The sequence below is a fragment of the Ranitomeya variabilis genome, chromosome 1, assembly GCF_051348905.1.
Source record: "Ranitomeya variabilis isolate aRanVar5 chromosome 1, aRanVar5.hap1, whole genome shotgun sequence".
Lineage (NCBI taxonomy): Eukaryota > Metazoa > Chordata > Amphibia > Anura > Dendrobatidae > Ranitomeya > Ranitomeya variabilis.
The window spans coordinates 561,239,327-561,255,438 of NC_135232.1; the positions used below are offsets into that span (position 1 = coordinate 561,239,327).

Here is a 16,112-nt window from a genome sequence, read left to right on the forward strand (position 1 = left end):
TGTTGGGGGAGGGGGAGGTGGGGTTCCCTTTGCTGTATGATGTTTCAGCTAGCTGCTCCTTAACCGTTGATTTGACTTCCTCCCGTATAATCGTTTTAATATTTTGTAATAAGGAAGAAGATTCTTCTGCAACCGTTTTGTCAATACAAGGCTGGCAGATTTTCTTGCTATATAGTCTAGGGAGTGTGTCTTTGCATAGTGCACAGGCCCTATTTTTCTGTTTGGAGGTGGTTTTCTTCCCCTAAAAAAAACAACATAGTGTACAGGGTATCAGTATGTGTGGTTCGCCTTACAAAGGCACTCACCCCTCCAGGACCCCGGATACCCCAGTAGCTTGTGCCTCTTCAGACATTTTGGGCGCAGGCATCATCGGTGTGTCCGGATCCATCGCTGGTTCGGTCATCTTAGCAGGCAGATTGCTTGCTGTAGGACCAGCGTTTTCCTTTTACTCATATATCAGGAGCGGTGTGCGCGCCTTTGGAACAAACTTCCACCCACTCCTGTGCGACCGGAAGTCGTCATCCTTCATTTCGGTGCCAGCGTCAGTGAGGGACACGCCCCTTATCCCCGGACCAGCCTCCTGCACAGGGCGGACGCCAGGGAGCCCAGCGAGGGGGAAAAGGCGCGGATACAACAGCCCCTCCCCCCGGCAGCACCGCACGCGATGCCGCCGAGTACGGCTGGCCCCACCGCAGACCTCGGCCTCCGGACCGGCATCATCAGAGGGAGATCCCTCCGGAGGTAGGAGCTCTGCCACAGGCATCCACCTGTAGGAACAGGAAACCAAACTGAGGAGAGAGGGGCTGCCCCATTCTTTTATCTCTGCTGCAGGTTTCCTGTTCCTGGGGGCGGATGCCATCTCTCACATACGGTGCTGTCATGGTGAAGGGAAAAAATGTGCATCAGGCAGCATTAATTGAAAAAAGGACAATGGAACAGTATGAGGCAGTGACGCACGCTGAGCTGACTACAACCAACTGTGGCTGCAGAACAGACTACAGCGTGAGCTGCACTCACACAGAGACCTTGCAGACAGCTGTGAACAGCGCTGCAAGGCCAAAAAAAGCTCCTCTATGCACTCCTATATAGTGTTTTTCCACAATCTAGCAGGATACGGATGGAAACCCACTAATAGGATAAATCAGAAAAAATGTGCAGCAGGAGCACTAATTGAAAAAAGGACAATGGAACAGTATGAGGCAATGACACACGCTGAGCTGACTACAACCAGCTGTGGCTGCAGAACAGACTACAGCGTGAGCTGCACTCACACAGAGACCTTGCAGACAGCTGTGAACAGCGCTGCAAGGCCAAAAAAAGCTCCTCTATGTAATCCTATATAGTGTTTTTCCACAATCTAGCAGGATACGGATGGAAACCCACTAATAGGATAAATCAGAAAAAATGTGCAGCAGGAGCACTAATTGAAAAAAGGACAATGGAACAGTATGAGGCAATGACGCACGCTGAGCTGACTACAACCAGCTGTGGCTGCAGAGCAGGCTACAGCGTGAGCTGTACTCACACACAGAGACCTTGCAGACAGCCGTGAACAGCGCTAAAAGGCAAAAACAAGCTTCTCACACAGCAGTTGCTAAATTAGCCTGGGTAAAGCACAATGAAGCAAATCGCTATCTCAAACTATCCCTCAGTCAGAACAGCAGCATCCTGTCCCTAACTGAATTCACAGCAGAGTGAACCCAAAATGGTGGCGGCGGCTTTTATAGTGCATCATTACATCATTTCAGCAGCCAATCACAGCCATGCCCTTACTTACATGCATAACAGGATGTGCCCACACTTCTTAGGATTCCTCATTGGCTGAATTAAATCAAACTGGCTCATTGCACTATGGGAACTTCCGATTCTGGTATTCGATATTGCAAAAGTATCGGAACTCCGTATCGGAATTCCGATACCGCGAATATCGTCCGATACCCGATATTTGCAGTATCGGAATGCTCAACACTAGTAGACAGGTCAAAGAAAAGAGCACAAATGGGAGAAGTCAGCACATGGGGAAAGAGAGAGTGGATAGGTGAGTGAGCGCATGGGGGAGAGATTCTCAACACTGCAAAGCCTGCCACCATCATGACATTACCGCCCTCCCGATGCGATAGCATCGGGCCTCCATCTAGTATAAGATATAATAGTGTATACTGTGTGTAGCGATGTATTATGTACATTATATACTATATACAGATGTGATATAGTAATGTAAAATATGGTATATACTGTGTGTAGTAATGTATGTGACACGTGACAGTGTTGTATACGGCGGTTATGTACGATGGGGTTGTATGCAGCGGTCATGTAAGATGGTGTTGTATACGGTGGTCATGTGACAGTATTCATTATGACTCGGTAAATTCACTCAACTTATAATAATTTATTCTTTATTGTACAGTAATTATTGGGGTCCTTGGTTGGTGTTTGGGAACTGATCATTTCCCCTCTTTTTCTGACCATTCTTTGTAAGCTCCAGCATAGTTCCGGGCACTGAAACATAAAAACAAAGATGTAAGAATGGAGGGACTACAATCTTCAGCATCACCGCCAGAAAAGTAATCCTGACGGCCCACATATGGTACTGGCCCCCGCTCTCTGACGGACCCCAGCAATCTGCCTCCTTCCGTCTGGTACATCAGAGTACTTTATGGCTAGGGCTGTCTTCTCTAATATCTACTTTCCCCATTTTGGTGCACGTTTGCCCTCAGCCCCCTCACTCTCCCATAATAATAATGTTATTTCTATAGTGCCGACATATTTCACTGAACTATACATTAGGAAGGACAATAAAGACATTGCAGAATAACAAGTAACTCAGATACAGGAGCAGTGAGGGTCCGGCAGCTATAATCTAAGGAAATAGGAGAGACACGAAAGGTGGATGGTAACAATTGCTTTCATTGTTCTGACCAGCCATTATGTAAGAAATCAGGTGTTCATGTAATGCTACATGAACCGGTAACCAATCTGTATGTGTAAAAGTACAGACACAGAGGGCTCTTAAATGCATGGAGGGTGTGAGGACAGACAATACGGGGGTCCAGATTATTAAGAAACTGTTATACGGGAAACAGGGACAGTTAGATACATATGTTGAGGCGGTAGAAGAAATGCGTTTTTAGGTCACAATTAAAACTGTAGGTATCGGGGATTAATCAAATTGCCCTGGGTAATGCATTCCAAAGAATTGGTGCAGCACGCAAGAAGTCTTGGAGATGGGTGAGGGAGGTGTGAATTATTGAAGATGTTAATCCCAAACCATTAGCAGAATAGAGGGCACAAGAAGGGTGGTAGACTGAGACAAGGGAAGAGATATTGAGTGGTGCTTAACCGTGGAGAGGACGAGTAGAGTAGTAGACTGAGGCAAGGGGCTAGATGTAGGGTGGTGCTGAACAGTGGAGAGGATGGGTAGGGTGGTTGACTGAGACAAGGTAGGAGATGTAGGGAGGTGCTGAATCGTGGAGCGCTTTGTGATTGAGAATGATGAGTTTATGTTGAACTCTGGAGTGGATGGGTAACCAGTGCAATGACTGGCACAGCGTGGAGGCATCAATGTAATGGTTGGTGAGGAATATGATCCTGGCTGCAGCATTCAGGATGGATTGAAGAGGGGAGAGTTTAGTAAGAGGGAGCCTGATTAGTAGAGAGGTACAATGGTCCTAATGAGAGTAAATAAGAGCTATTGTATGAGTTTTTGCAGAGTCGAAAGTAAGTTAAGGTCGAATTCTAGAAATGTTTTTGAGGTGTAGATGACAGGAGCGAGCAATTGATCAGATGTGGGGGTGAATAAAAGATCTGAATCAAGTATGACCCCAAGACAGCAGGCATGCTGTTGGGGAGTAATGGTATAACCACACACAGAAATGGCAATGTTGGCATAGGTAGGTTACTGGAGGGAGGAAACACAAGGAGTTCAGGTTTTGAAAGGTTCAGTTTCAGATTGAGGGAGGACATGATATTGGAGACAGCAGTAAAGGTACCGTCACATTAAGCGACGCTGCAGCGATATAGACAACGATGCCGATCGCTGCAGCGTTGCAGTTTCGTCGTGTGGTCGCTAGAGAGCTGTCACACAGACAGCTCTCCAGCGACCAACTATGCCGAAGTCCCCAGGTAACCAGGGTAAACATCGGGTTACTAAACGCAGGGCCGCGCTTAGTAACCCGATGTTTACCCTGGTTACCAGTGTAAATGTAAAAAAAACAAACACTACATACTTACATTCCGGTGTCTGTCGCGTCCCCCGGCATCCGCTTCCCTGCACTGTGTAAGCGCCGGCCCTAAAGCAGAGCGGTGACGTCACCGCTGTGCTCTGCTTTACGGCCGGCCAGCCAGCGCTGACACAGTGCAGGGAAGCGGACGCCGGGGGACGTGACAGACATCAGAAGGTGAGCATGTAGTTTTTTTTTTTTTTTTTTACTTTTACAATGGTAACCAGGGTAAATATCGGGCTACTAAGCGCGGCCCTGCGTTACCAGTGAAGACATCGCTGAATCCGCGTCACACACACCGATCCAGCGATGTCAGCGGGTGATCCAGCGACGAAATAAGGTGCTGGCCTTCTAGCTCAGACCAACGATGTCACAGCAGGATCCTGATCGCTGCTGGTTGTCAAACACAACGATATCACTATCCAGGATGCTGCAACGTCACGGATCGCTGTCGTTATCGTTGTTAAGTTGTTCAATGTGAAGGTACCTTTAGACAGACACTGATGTTTTGTAATAATGCAGGCGTGATGTCAGGAGTAGAGGTGTATAATTGGGTCTCATGAGCATAGAGACGGTACTGGAAACCAAAGCTACTGATTGTTTGTCCAATAGGGGCAGTATACAAAGTGAAGAGAAAGGGGCCCAGGACTGATCCTTGAGGAACCCCAACAGTAAGGGTACTGTCACACTCTGCAACTTTCCAACGATCACGACCAGTGATACGACCTGGCCGTGATCGTTGGAAAGTCGTTGTGTGGTCGCTGGGGAGCTGTCACACAGACAGCTCTCCAGCCACCAACGATGCCGAAGGCCCCGGGTAAACATCGGGTTACTAAGCGCAGGGCCGCGCTTAGTAACCCGATGTTTACCCTGGTTACCATCATAAAAGTAAAAAACAAACAAACAGTACATACTCACATTCCGGTGTCCGTCAGGTCCCTCGCAGTCTGCTTCCCGCTCTGACTGAGTGCCGCCGTAAAGTGAAAGCACAGCACAGCGGTGACGTCACCGCTGTGCTCTGCTCTTACTTTACGGCCGCCAGTAAGTCTTCCATGACTGGCTCAAAGATACAGAGTAAGCAAGATGCAGTGGGGGAGGACCCTGCAAGGTATGAAGGGATTGGGAGACAATTTCCTGTTTGATATTATCAATTTTTTCTTTGAAATAATAAGGCAGATCGTCAGTGCCGAGATCCGTGGTTGGGGCCTGCACTCTTGGACTGAAGAAAGAATGAAAAGTGTCAAAGTATTGCATTGTTGGATAGTGAGGTGATGAGGGCGGTGAAGTATGTTTCTTTGGAGAGGTGAAGGGCAGACTTGTATGTTTTAAGCATAAACTTATAATGGAAGAAGTCTTTAGCCAGATTGGATTTTCTCCACAGACGTTCAGCGCACCTGGAGCACCACTGTAGGAAATGTGTTTGCAACTTGTGCCAGGGTTGTCGCCGTCTGTGCCGAGTTGTTCTATATATAGAAGGTGCCGCTTCATTCAGGGCACTTTGCAGTGTTTCATTATAACAGTTCAGTGCAGAGGCAGGACATGAGAGGGAGGAGATTGAAAACAATGAGGACTGCAAATTCTTCAGAGGTTTCTGTGTGTTAATGGCATGTTTATTTCTATAAGGTTGGAAAGTGGGGATGTCCTGAGCGGGGTGAGAGTTCTCAGCAGAGAATGAAAGAAGGTTGTGATCAGAGAACAGGAGAGGGGAGTTAGTAAATCATGCAGAGCAAAGCCGAGAGAAGACCAGGTCCAGTGTATGTCTGTCTACATGCATAGGAGAGTCAGTAAGCTGTGAAAGGTGGAAAGAGGAGGTTAAAGATAAAAGGTGAGTGGCAGATGGGGAGAGAGGATCACCAATGGCGAAAGTCTCCCATGATGGGGGTGGGGATGTCAAAGGACAGAATATATGGAAGTCAGGTGACAAAGTGATCAAGAAACTGACGGGAAGGACTTGGAGGATGATACACATCCACCACTCTCAGGGAGAAGGAGCTGTAGAGTTTGACAGTGTGGACCTCAAATGAAGAGAAAATAACTTGGGGGATAACCTGAAAAGTACATTTGGTTGATAGGTAAATCTAGAAGTGGGAAACAGAACACACAATAGGGTGATACCCTATGGAGGGAGAGTAGCAGAGTGCTGGTTATGCTAACCTGATGGAGTTGTGACAGGCACAACTGCTATGTAGTAATGAAGAAAAATAGCTACTGCTGCCTGTGGCAGGTGGATAAATCATCCTGGAGATATTGGATCCAGTTGGATAAACACGTAGGTGGGCTGCGCTGCTGGAGTGAATCAATTCTTCAGAAATGAAGTGAATAAAATGACTTTTCCTTATCATTTCTGCAGAATTGATCCACTTCAGCTGACCAGCCTACTTACGTGTTCATCCAACTGGATCCAATTTGGTTCATAGGAGCGGACCAGCTCCTCCTGCAGGTATGTTGTCGGATCTCAGGGTATGAGAGAAATGTAGACCACCATATGAGAAAGCAGCAGTGGCGGTGGTGTTTGACTGTTGAAGCCAGAAGGATAAGAGAATCAGAAAGTAAGAAGTCATGGATGTAATAGAGTTTGTTACAGGCTGAGCGTGAATTCCAGAGGGCACAGTTAAAAGAAACAGAAGGCATGCAGGGAATATTAATGAGATTTGCAGGATTTCTGAGTATAGTAGGGGAACAGTTCGACTTACTATTACAAGAAGGGCTGGGGTTGGGAGAGATATCTCCTTCGACTAGGAGATTGGAAATGGAGAGAGTGAGGAGAGAGTGAAGTGATTTGTGAGAGCGTCTCTTGTGTTGTATGGTGGGAGTGAATGGATCTATGCAGTTTAGGATTGTGAAAAGGGCATGCGTGCTATACATAGGAAAGAAGAGAGGGGATGAAATGGATGGAGTGTAAAGAGTGATATATCATATATCATTTTGTTTATTAAATTAGCAAAAACTTCTACATTTCTGGGTTTTTTTCAGTCAAGATGGGGTGCAGAGTGTACATTAACCCCTTCATGACCTTGGGATTTTCCGTTTTTCCGTGTTCGTTTTTCGCTCCCCTCCTTCCCAGAGGCATAACTTTTTTATTTTTCTGTCAATTTGGCCATGTGAGGGCTTATTTTTTGCGGGACGAGTTGTACTTTTGAAAGACATCATTGGTTTTACCATGTCGTGTGCTAGAAAATGGGAAAAAAATTCCAAGTGCAGTGAAATTGCAAAAAAAGTGCAGTCCCACACTTGTTTTTTGTTTGGCTTTTTTGCTAGGTTCACTAAATGCTAAAACTGACCTGCCATTATGATTCTCCAGGTCAGTATGAGTTCATAGACACCTAACATGACTAGGTTATTTTTTATCTAAGTGGTGAAAAAAAATTCCAAACTTTGCTAGGAAAAAAAAAAAAAATTGCGCCATTTTCCGATACTCGTAGCGTCTCCATTTTTCATGACCTGGGGTCGGTTGAGGGCTTATTTTTTGCGTGCCGAGCTGGCGTTTTTAATGATTTCAATTCGGTGCAGATACGTTCTTTTGATCGCCCGTTATTGCATTTTAATGCAATGTCGCGGCGACCAAAAAACTTAATTCTGGCGTTTCGAATTTTTTTCTCGTTACGCCGTTTAGCGATCAGGTTAATGCTTTTTTTTTTTTATTGATAGATCGGGCGATTCTGAACGCGGCGATACCAAATATGTGTAGGTTTGATTTTTTTTTTAATTGATTTATTTTGATTGGGGCGAAAGGGGGGTGATTTAAACTTTTATGTTTTTTTTATTTTTTTCACTTTTTTTTAACTTTTTTTTTTTTTTTACTTTTGCCATGCTTCAATAGCCTCCATGGGAGGCTAGAAGCAGGCACAGCACGATCGGCTCTGCTACATAGCAGCGATCTGCTGTTCGCTGCTATGTAGCAGAAAATCAGGTGTGCAGTGAGCGCCGACCACAGGGTGGCGCTCACAGCTGCCGAGGATCAGTAACCATAGAGGTCTCAAGGACCTCTATGGGTACTATTCTGAAGCATCGCTGACCCCCGATCATGTGACGGGGGTCGGCAATGCGCTCATATCCGGCCGCCCGGCCGGATGCAGTAGTTAAATGCCGCTGTCTGCGATTGACAGCGGCATTTAACTAGTTAATAGATCGCGATTCTGCCCGCGCCTATTGCGGGCACATGTCAGCTGTTCAAAACAGCTGACATGTCCCGGCTTTGATGCGGGCTCACCGCGGAGCCCTGCATCAAAGCAGGGGAGCTGACCTCGGACGTACTATTCCGTCCGAGGTCAGTAAGGGGTTAATGAGGAAAAAAATGAACTTTTTTGAATTTACCAAATGGCTGCAATGAAACAAAGAGTGAAAAATTTAAATGGGTCTGAAATACTTTCAGTACCCACTGTATACTATTAAATAAGCTTGCAGAGATGCCATATCTTCCCTATCAGTCACTTACTACTTGTAGCCCAGACTCTGGGCAACCTCAGTGGCCCGCTGGCCTCTTCTCCCCAGCTGGCAGTGGAAAACCAAGTTGTGATCATTCAGCTGCGGCTTCTCCACATGATATTTCTGTTGGAAGGTTTCCGGATCCATCTTCAGTGCATCTTCCAGATCTGTGACTGTAGGAAGGAGAAATATTCACAGGATTGGAGATTTCGACAAAACACTCCTAATGAGGAAAAGTCACCCCACCAAAGCGAGCAGCTGAAACCACGGGTGAGAGGTCTCCGCTGCTCCATACATTACCCCCTGCTTAAAGACTTCCAGGACTGATCCCAACGTAATGTCTTCACAGTACATCCACAACCACAGAACGGACACAGCAATGTCTTAACTGACATCGGCAAGCCTCACCAGAGCGAGAAGCAGAAACCACGGGTGAGAGGTCTCTGCTGCTCCATAAAAAACACCCTGGTGAAGGCCCTCCAGGACTGATCCAAATGTTAGTACTTCACAGTACATCCAGAATCACAGAACGGACACAGAGCAGTGTCTAACTAACAAGGGCCAGCCTCACTAGGTGCCCGACAAGAGAAACTAACCATAACACACAATGGCTGACGTTGTCCTGAAGGAGGGAAGGACCCCAGAGGAGCAGTGAACACCTCCAGTAATGTTCTTCTTGCCTCAGATCCTATTTTGTCTCTTATTCTAGATCATATATAAGAAATGTCTGCCCCATCCTTCTTGTGTCTGTGGTTGCAGATAGAGACTCTGGCTCTGACTTGTTTGCAATATGATCCCCATACGCAGAGGACCTCTTCATACATACGGCGGGCTTATTATAGGGGTGCTCCCTTTGTTTCTGAATCTGTAGTGACCTGTTTACTCTGTTATCAGCTGATCGTTTCCAATACAGGGACTGTAACTCCTTCTGCCTCTTCATGGTCACTGGTCACACTACAACTGGGTGATTGTTTAACAAATTATTATTTTCATCATAATGCAGCCCAAAATACCTCAAGGAGGCATGATGTAACCTGGGTATGTGTCATGCACACTGTAGGAAAGACTAAGTGCAACACAAAGGAATAAGGGGAAGGGAGCCCAATACTAGGGAAGTGGAGACCCCTAAGCAGATCTAATGTCACCCCTGTCCCTATATAGGCTCCGCACCTATCACTGGAAATATCACCGCAACTCCCAGCAGCAAGCTGGGAGTCATAAACATACTGGTCGAGGAATGTCAACTACAGCGGGAAGGGGGGGATATCATTGAGACCAAAGTTGGATATCATTGAGACCAAAAATTGATTGCGATGTCTTTCTGTTTGGTAAGATTGCCGTCTCATAAGTATTCTAACACATGAATAGACCTCCCTTACTGGTGGACCACAACCATGAGACCTCTCTGCTGGCACTGTATTCCCAGATATCACATAGATCAGGTGTATGGAGAGCTCTGCTGCTGGTGATGTATACGGTATATGATCCTCAGATAGCGCATAAATAGAAGTATATGGAGAGACCTTTTTCTGGGACTGTAACCCTCCTGATATGACAATATTGGGTTATATATGAGGGTTCAATATATTAGACACCACTGAGCTACAAAATTCGTCTCATGCTTGGTCTTTATTGCTGAGAAAGCTGGCTTAATACAGGCATTCCAGTCCGACTACAAGGAAACTGCCCAGAGGATCACTTTTAGAGGCCCAAGGGCCTTTGTAGTTTATAACACCCTCTCAGCTCTGTTCTCTAGCTGAATTCTTCAGAGGAAGATTGAAGGCTAATCTCTTATGTACAGCCCACAAGGAAGTGCCAACTTTATGGACTAAGACTGCTGAGTGTGGATGACCCTCTCTGGTCCACTGTATACTGAATGCAGTGAGAGGACCATGTGACCAACCAGAAGGTAGCTAGAAACACTACTGTAGGAGGCTTGAGCACTCAGTGTGGATTACACCCTTATAGATCTGATATCTACTGAATCCAATGAGAAGACCAGGAGACTTCAATGTGTAACTTCGAGCGTTCAGAGTACATAAGACCCCCTCAGCTCCGATGTCTACTGCATCCAATGAAAGGACCATGAGACCACCCGGAAGGTGACTAGAGACATTAATGTATAACCTTCATGTGCTCAGTGTGGATGATCCAGTCAGAGGACAAGACTCCACCGTAGCAGCTTCTAGCATTCAGTGTGTATGAGACTGCCTCAGCTCTGGTGTCAACTTGATTCAGTCAGAGGACCACGAGTCAAAATTTTGAATTTCCAGTAGTGCTGGGCGTCATGGCTGAGGTGCTGGCTTGGAAGAGTCCCAGGACCAAGAAATAGTGAGAAATCATTATTTCACTATAAATCAATGTGATTCTGGGTTGGACCAACCCCTCTGCCAGGTATAATACCCTACTCACAAAAACTCAGGGATATTCGGCTTTCGGGTGAAATTTCAGGATGAACCTAAAATGCCCTTTAAACTTAACATAATGTGACCGTCTCTAAACTTCTGATTACACAAGTCGAACTGTTCAGTGTTGCAACAGGTGTTGAACCATGAATAGCCCAATAATTTTCAGGGTTCAATTAGAATTGGTATTAAACAGTCCTCCACAGCATGCTGTTCACATTGTGACACCATGAGACCAAGACGATACCTGACCACTGATCAGCAGCACCGTGCCATTGGGAGGGTTCAAGCAGGATGCTCTCAGCCAGAAGTGGCCACTGAGGTTAGAGTGTGACAGAGTCATCAGCAGGCTGAAGCAGAGACAGAGAGACTGGAAGAGTCACCAGCATGCTGCAGCAGAGACTGGAAGAGTCACAGAGTCATCAGCATGCTGCAGCAGAGACTGGGAGAGTCACAGAGTCATCAGCATGCTGCAGCAGAGACTGGGAGAGTCACAGAGTCATCAGCAGGCTACAGCATAGAAAGAGAGACTGGGAGAGTCAGAGTCATCAGCAGGATTTACCGCTTTGGGTACTCGCAAACCACAGGGGCTAAAGGAAAATATGAGGGTTTTGCAGCATTCCTTTGATTTAATTTAATTTGTTTCTTTAGTTGTCAAGTATATTTTAGGGGTGGGTGGGCTTTTGCATATCATACTCCGTATTAGGTTGTTTGATTTTAATTCTTGATTTTATTTTCTTCTTTTCAGCTTGCGCTTGTAATCCTATCAGCATTCTCACCTTTATGGATACATCTGTGTTTTATCCATACTTTCTTGGGTCTCACGGACAAGTCAGACATAATAAAGATTTATGAATATCTTAGGCTACGTTCACATTTGCGTTGTGCGCCGCAGCGTCGGCGCCGCAGTGCACAACGCAAACAAAAACGCAGCAAAACGCATGCACAACGCTGCGTTTTGCGCCGCATGCGTCGTTTTTTTCATTGAATTTGGACGCAGCAAAAATGCAACTTGCTGCATCCTCTGCGCCCCGACGCGGGCGCCGCAGCGACGCATGCGGCGCAAAACGCAAGTGCGCCGCATGTCCATGCGCCCCCATGTTAAATATAGGGGCGCATGACGCATGCGGCGCCGCTGCGGCGCCCGACGCTGCGGCGCTGGCCGCAAATGTGAACGTAGCCTAAGGCTACGTTCACACTTGCGTTGTGCGCCGCAGCGTCGGCGACGCACAAAAAAACGCAGCAAAACGCACGCTAAAACGCTGTGTTTTGCGACGCATGCGTCCTTTTTGGCCGAAAGTTGGACGCAAAAAAAATGCAACTTGTTGCGTTCTCTGCGCCCAACGCTTGCGGCCATGGGTCGCAAAACGCAGCACAACGCATGTCCATGCGCCCCCATGTTAAATATAGGGGCGCATGACGCATGCGGCGACGCTGCGGCGCCGAACGCTAATGTGAACGTAGACTTAAGGGGACATCTATCCAGCTACCACCAAATATAAGACTTGGTCATTCCCATTTTTTTGGGCTATCATGGGGACCAAATTAACCTCACCTTCTGGACTTTATTTTGATGGCGGATACCTTTCGGGATTATTTTGATATTTTTTAGAATTTTTTGTTATTTGTACTCTATCTATATCTTCTACAGTCAATGATCACACCAACCTATTATCAACAGCTAACACTGGATTGGCTGTTATGCTCATCAGTTTTCACGTAGTATATTTAATTATCATAATTAAATTGTTTATATAGCAACATGTATTTTAATATTAATCATAATATTGTTATTTGTTTTCTTACTCTTTCTCTGTTACATCCAGTCCACTTAGTTTCCAGAAACTACCCTGAGTGTCTTGGTAATAACACAAATAATATAATCACTTTATATCCAGGTATCAAACAGGAACTAGGCACTTTTTCATGTGACATCATTGCTTGTCACTCTTTGCTTTATCCTAAGTTTTACGATTTTCACCTATGTGCACTTTGCAGTATGGAGCAGGTAAGGGAGCAGCTATAGCTCCTGTATATAAGAAATCACAGCCTCCACTTCATATAACTGATCAGGACTGAGCGTATAAGGAGAAGCTGAAGGAGCAGGTAAGGGAGCAGCTATAGTTCCTGTATATAAGAAATCACAGCCTCCACTTCATATAACTGATCAGGACTGAGCATATAAGGAGAAGCTGAAGGAGCAGGTAAGGGAGCAGCTATAGCTCCTGTATATAAGAAATCACAGCCTCCACTTCATATAACTGATCAGGACTGAGCATATAAGGAGAAGCTGTCAGAGAAGGGATTTCCAACCTACTCAGGTATTCTGTCTTTTAGGTACCTACGCAATGAAGCAATAATCAGAGAGACACACGCTCGTTGTCTGTCCAAATAGTCTCATGCTCTTTATTTTTAGGGCTGGGCTTTTAATGGCCCAAGATCTCAAGGAAATGTAGAGTTACATAATAAATTGGCACATATGCATGGTTTACACAATGGGTTGTCATATACATCCTGGGACACAAGATAGATTAGGTGAAAAGAATGTAGGGAGAAGTTGCACATGCCTGTGGTTTTGAGATGTTGGCTGGACATTGACATTTCTAGATGTTTTTCGGACAGAAAAACATAATCTAGGCAATAACAACCTAACAACCAGATGTCCTTGACATTTTCCGGGAATAATTGACCACTTTTATTTAAGATATCCGGGAAATGAGACTCAGATGATAATCTTGTGCAATACTTTGTTTTTTGCTAATATAAATGAAAATTAACCATTTCTTTAACAATTCCCCTCTTTTTATCATCTGATCTACCTTGCTCTAACTGATCCCTTCCTGTTACTCAGGTCTGCAAGATAACCCTACTTCACGAAATACATGGCTTATCCGGTGTATATCATGGGATACTGACATGCTGTGTATCCATTCAAATTATACTTGTGGGTCAGACCTTCTGTTCCTTCTAACCCTATTTCTAGCGAGGGATTATTATAAGAGGATGATATAGATACATTTTTATGACATAGAAGTACAGACATTTATATTAATATATTAAAATATATGTTAGGAAATAGAATATAGTTTTTGTTTGTTAGTATAATTCATAGAGTTCATATTGTCAATAAGTCTTTGTAAGTTCTCTGCGGGCTCTTTGTCTTATCAGACCTTTGGTCTTCTGAAATACAATCCGCCAAGTCTACTGAAGTTTGCTTGTTGCAGAATATGCATTCAGGTTGGAGTGCAGTTATTGAGGTAGTCATCACTTGGGTTTGCTTTATTATCAAGGTAGTGATCACTTGAGTTTGCCTTATCTCAGAGTCAGTATCGATTTTAGCTTTACGTTTACCTGGAAAACATTTACAATTAGAACTGAGAATTTTCTTTATTGCATAACAAATAACTTTATCATCACTGCAATGATTAGTATCACTAAAGCTGCTTGAATTATGAAATTAATTACACCCGATATCCATCCACCTATTCCTTTGAACAGGTTCACGGGGTTTAACCATAAGAGCCATTCAGGGAGGGGTAAATCATCCAGTGAATTAGCTTTTCGCACCCCTTCCCTTTATCATTTCAAGTTATTCTATATCAGGAGCAACTCTCATTAGTCCGGAAGGATCCATATAGCGACAACAGGCAGGTCCTACCACCTGACAGAATCCTCCTTGAGAAGCTGTGAGATAATTACCGTATTTTCCGGCGTACAAGACGACTTTTTAACCCCTGAAAATCTTCTTAAAAGTCGGGGGTCGTCTTGTACGCCGGGAATCGCCTTGTACGCCGGGTGTATATGGTGGGTGGGGGGGGGGGGGGAGTGATCCTGATGACGACGAGGGGGCGTCTCACAGAAAAGTGAGTATCCCCCATTACCTTATCATAGCGCTGCAGCGTGGGGTCTCTGTGCTGGGAGCGGCGGCGGCTGCTGTGCTGTGGCTGCTCCTCTTCTGCAGTGTGGAGCCTCTGGTGCTGTGGGGCGGTGGCGACGGCGGCGTATCTTCATGCAGTCGGGGCTCCTCCGGCATCTCAGCCTGGAAGCCCCGCCGGCAACTCCATCGGTACAATGCGCTGGCCTCCGGGAAAATGGCCGCTGCTTAGATTCAGATCTCGTTGAGATCTGAATCTGAGCATGCGCAGCCCCCAGCGGCCGGGCCACCGCATCGCACCTATTGAGCTGCCTCCGGGAAAATGGCCACTGCTCAGATTCAGATCTCGTCTCCCGAGATCTCGGGACGAGATCTGAATCTGAGCAGCGGCCATTTTCCCGGAGGCCACCTGACCGCATTGTACCCATGGAGTTGCCGGCGGGGCTTCCAGTCTTTGAGATGCCGGAGGAGCCCCGACTGTATGAAGATACGCCGCCGCCGCCACCGCCCCACAGCACCAGAGGCCCCACACTGCAGAAGAGGAGCCGCCACAGCACAGCACAGCAGCCGCCGCTCCCAGCACAGAGACCCCACGCTGCAGCGCTATGATAAGGTAATGGGGGATACTCACTTTCCTGTGAGACGCCCCCTCGTCCTCATCAGGATCACTCCCCCCCCCCCAAAAGGCACATATTCACCGGCCCTATAAGACGACATAGGGTGTATAAGAAGACCCCCGACTTTTAAGAAGATTTTATTTTTTAACTGGTAAAGTTGGGGGGTCGTCTTATACGCCCAGTCGTCTTATACGCCGGAAAATACGGTATGTAGTATAGAATGATGATTAATAATAGCTATAAGAGGTTTCATGTAGGCTAATTCAACATTTAGAGCATCAAATAAATAATCAGTTATACTATCAAAAATGTCACTTAATCGATATATACCAACACATATTCATAGATGCCTACCTCTAGAAGCTGTATGAAATTAATTTGAGGTAGCTGGAGCAGGTACAATGGTCAGGCGGTGCACTTTTCCCACATTTAGGCATACACAGATTACGCATCCCTATACGAATCTAGCAGCAGCACTATGGAATTCTGGGGTCACCCAATTCGCTTTTACCTGACTTCCCATTGCATCTTTGGACTGATGGGTTAGTCCATGAGAAAGAGCGCACATCAT

At 45.9% G+C, this 16,112-nt stretch overlaps 1 protein-coding gene across 2 annotated transcripts in view; it reads right to left on the reverse strand.

Annotated features, from left to right (window-relative positions):
* Window positions 1–2,369: 2,369 nt before the first annotated feature.
* Window positions 2,370–16,112, reverse strand: part of TSTD1 (thiosulfate sulfurtransferase like domain containing 1) — a 53,220-nt gene continuing 39,477 nt past the window's right edge. The window contains exons 3-4 of one of the 2 annotated variants that reach the window (XM_077256804.1): window positions 8,656–8,818; window positions 2,370–2,499 (exon numbers count right to left, since the gene is read on the reverse strand). In XM_077256804.1, the coding sequence (XP_077112919.1) occupies window positions 2,445–2,499; window positions 8,656–8,818 (218 nt within the window). In that variant the 3' untranslated portion in view covers window positions 2,370–2,444. Of the gene's footprint in view, window positions 2,500–8,655; window positions 8,819–13,427; window positions 14,402–16,112 lie in introns of those variants that run through there. The other variant, XM_077256798.1, reaches the window with a different exon arrangement.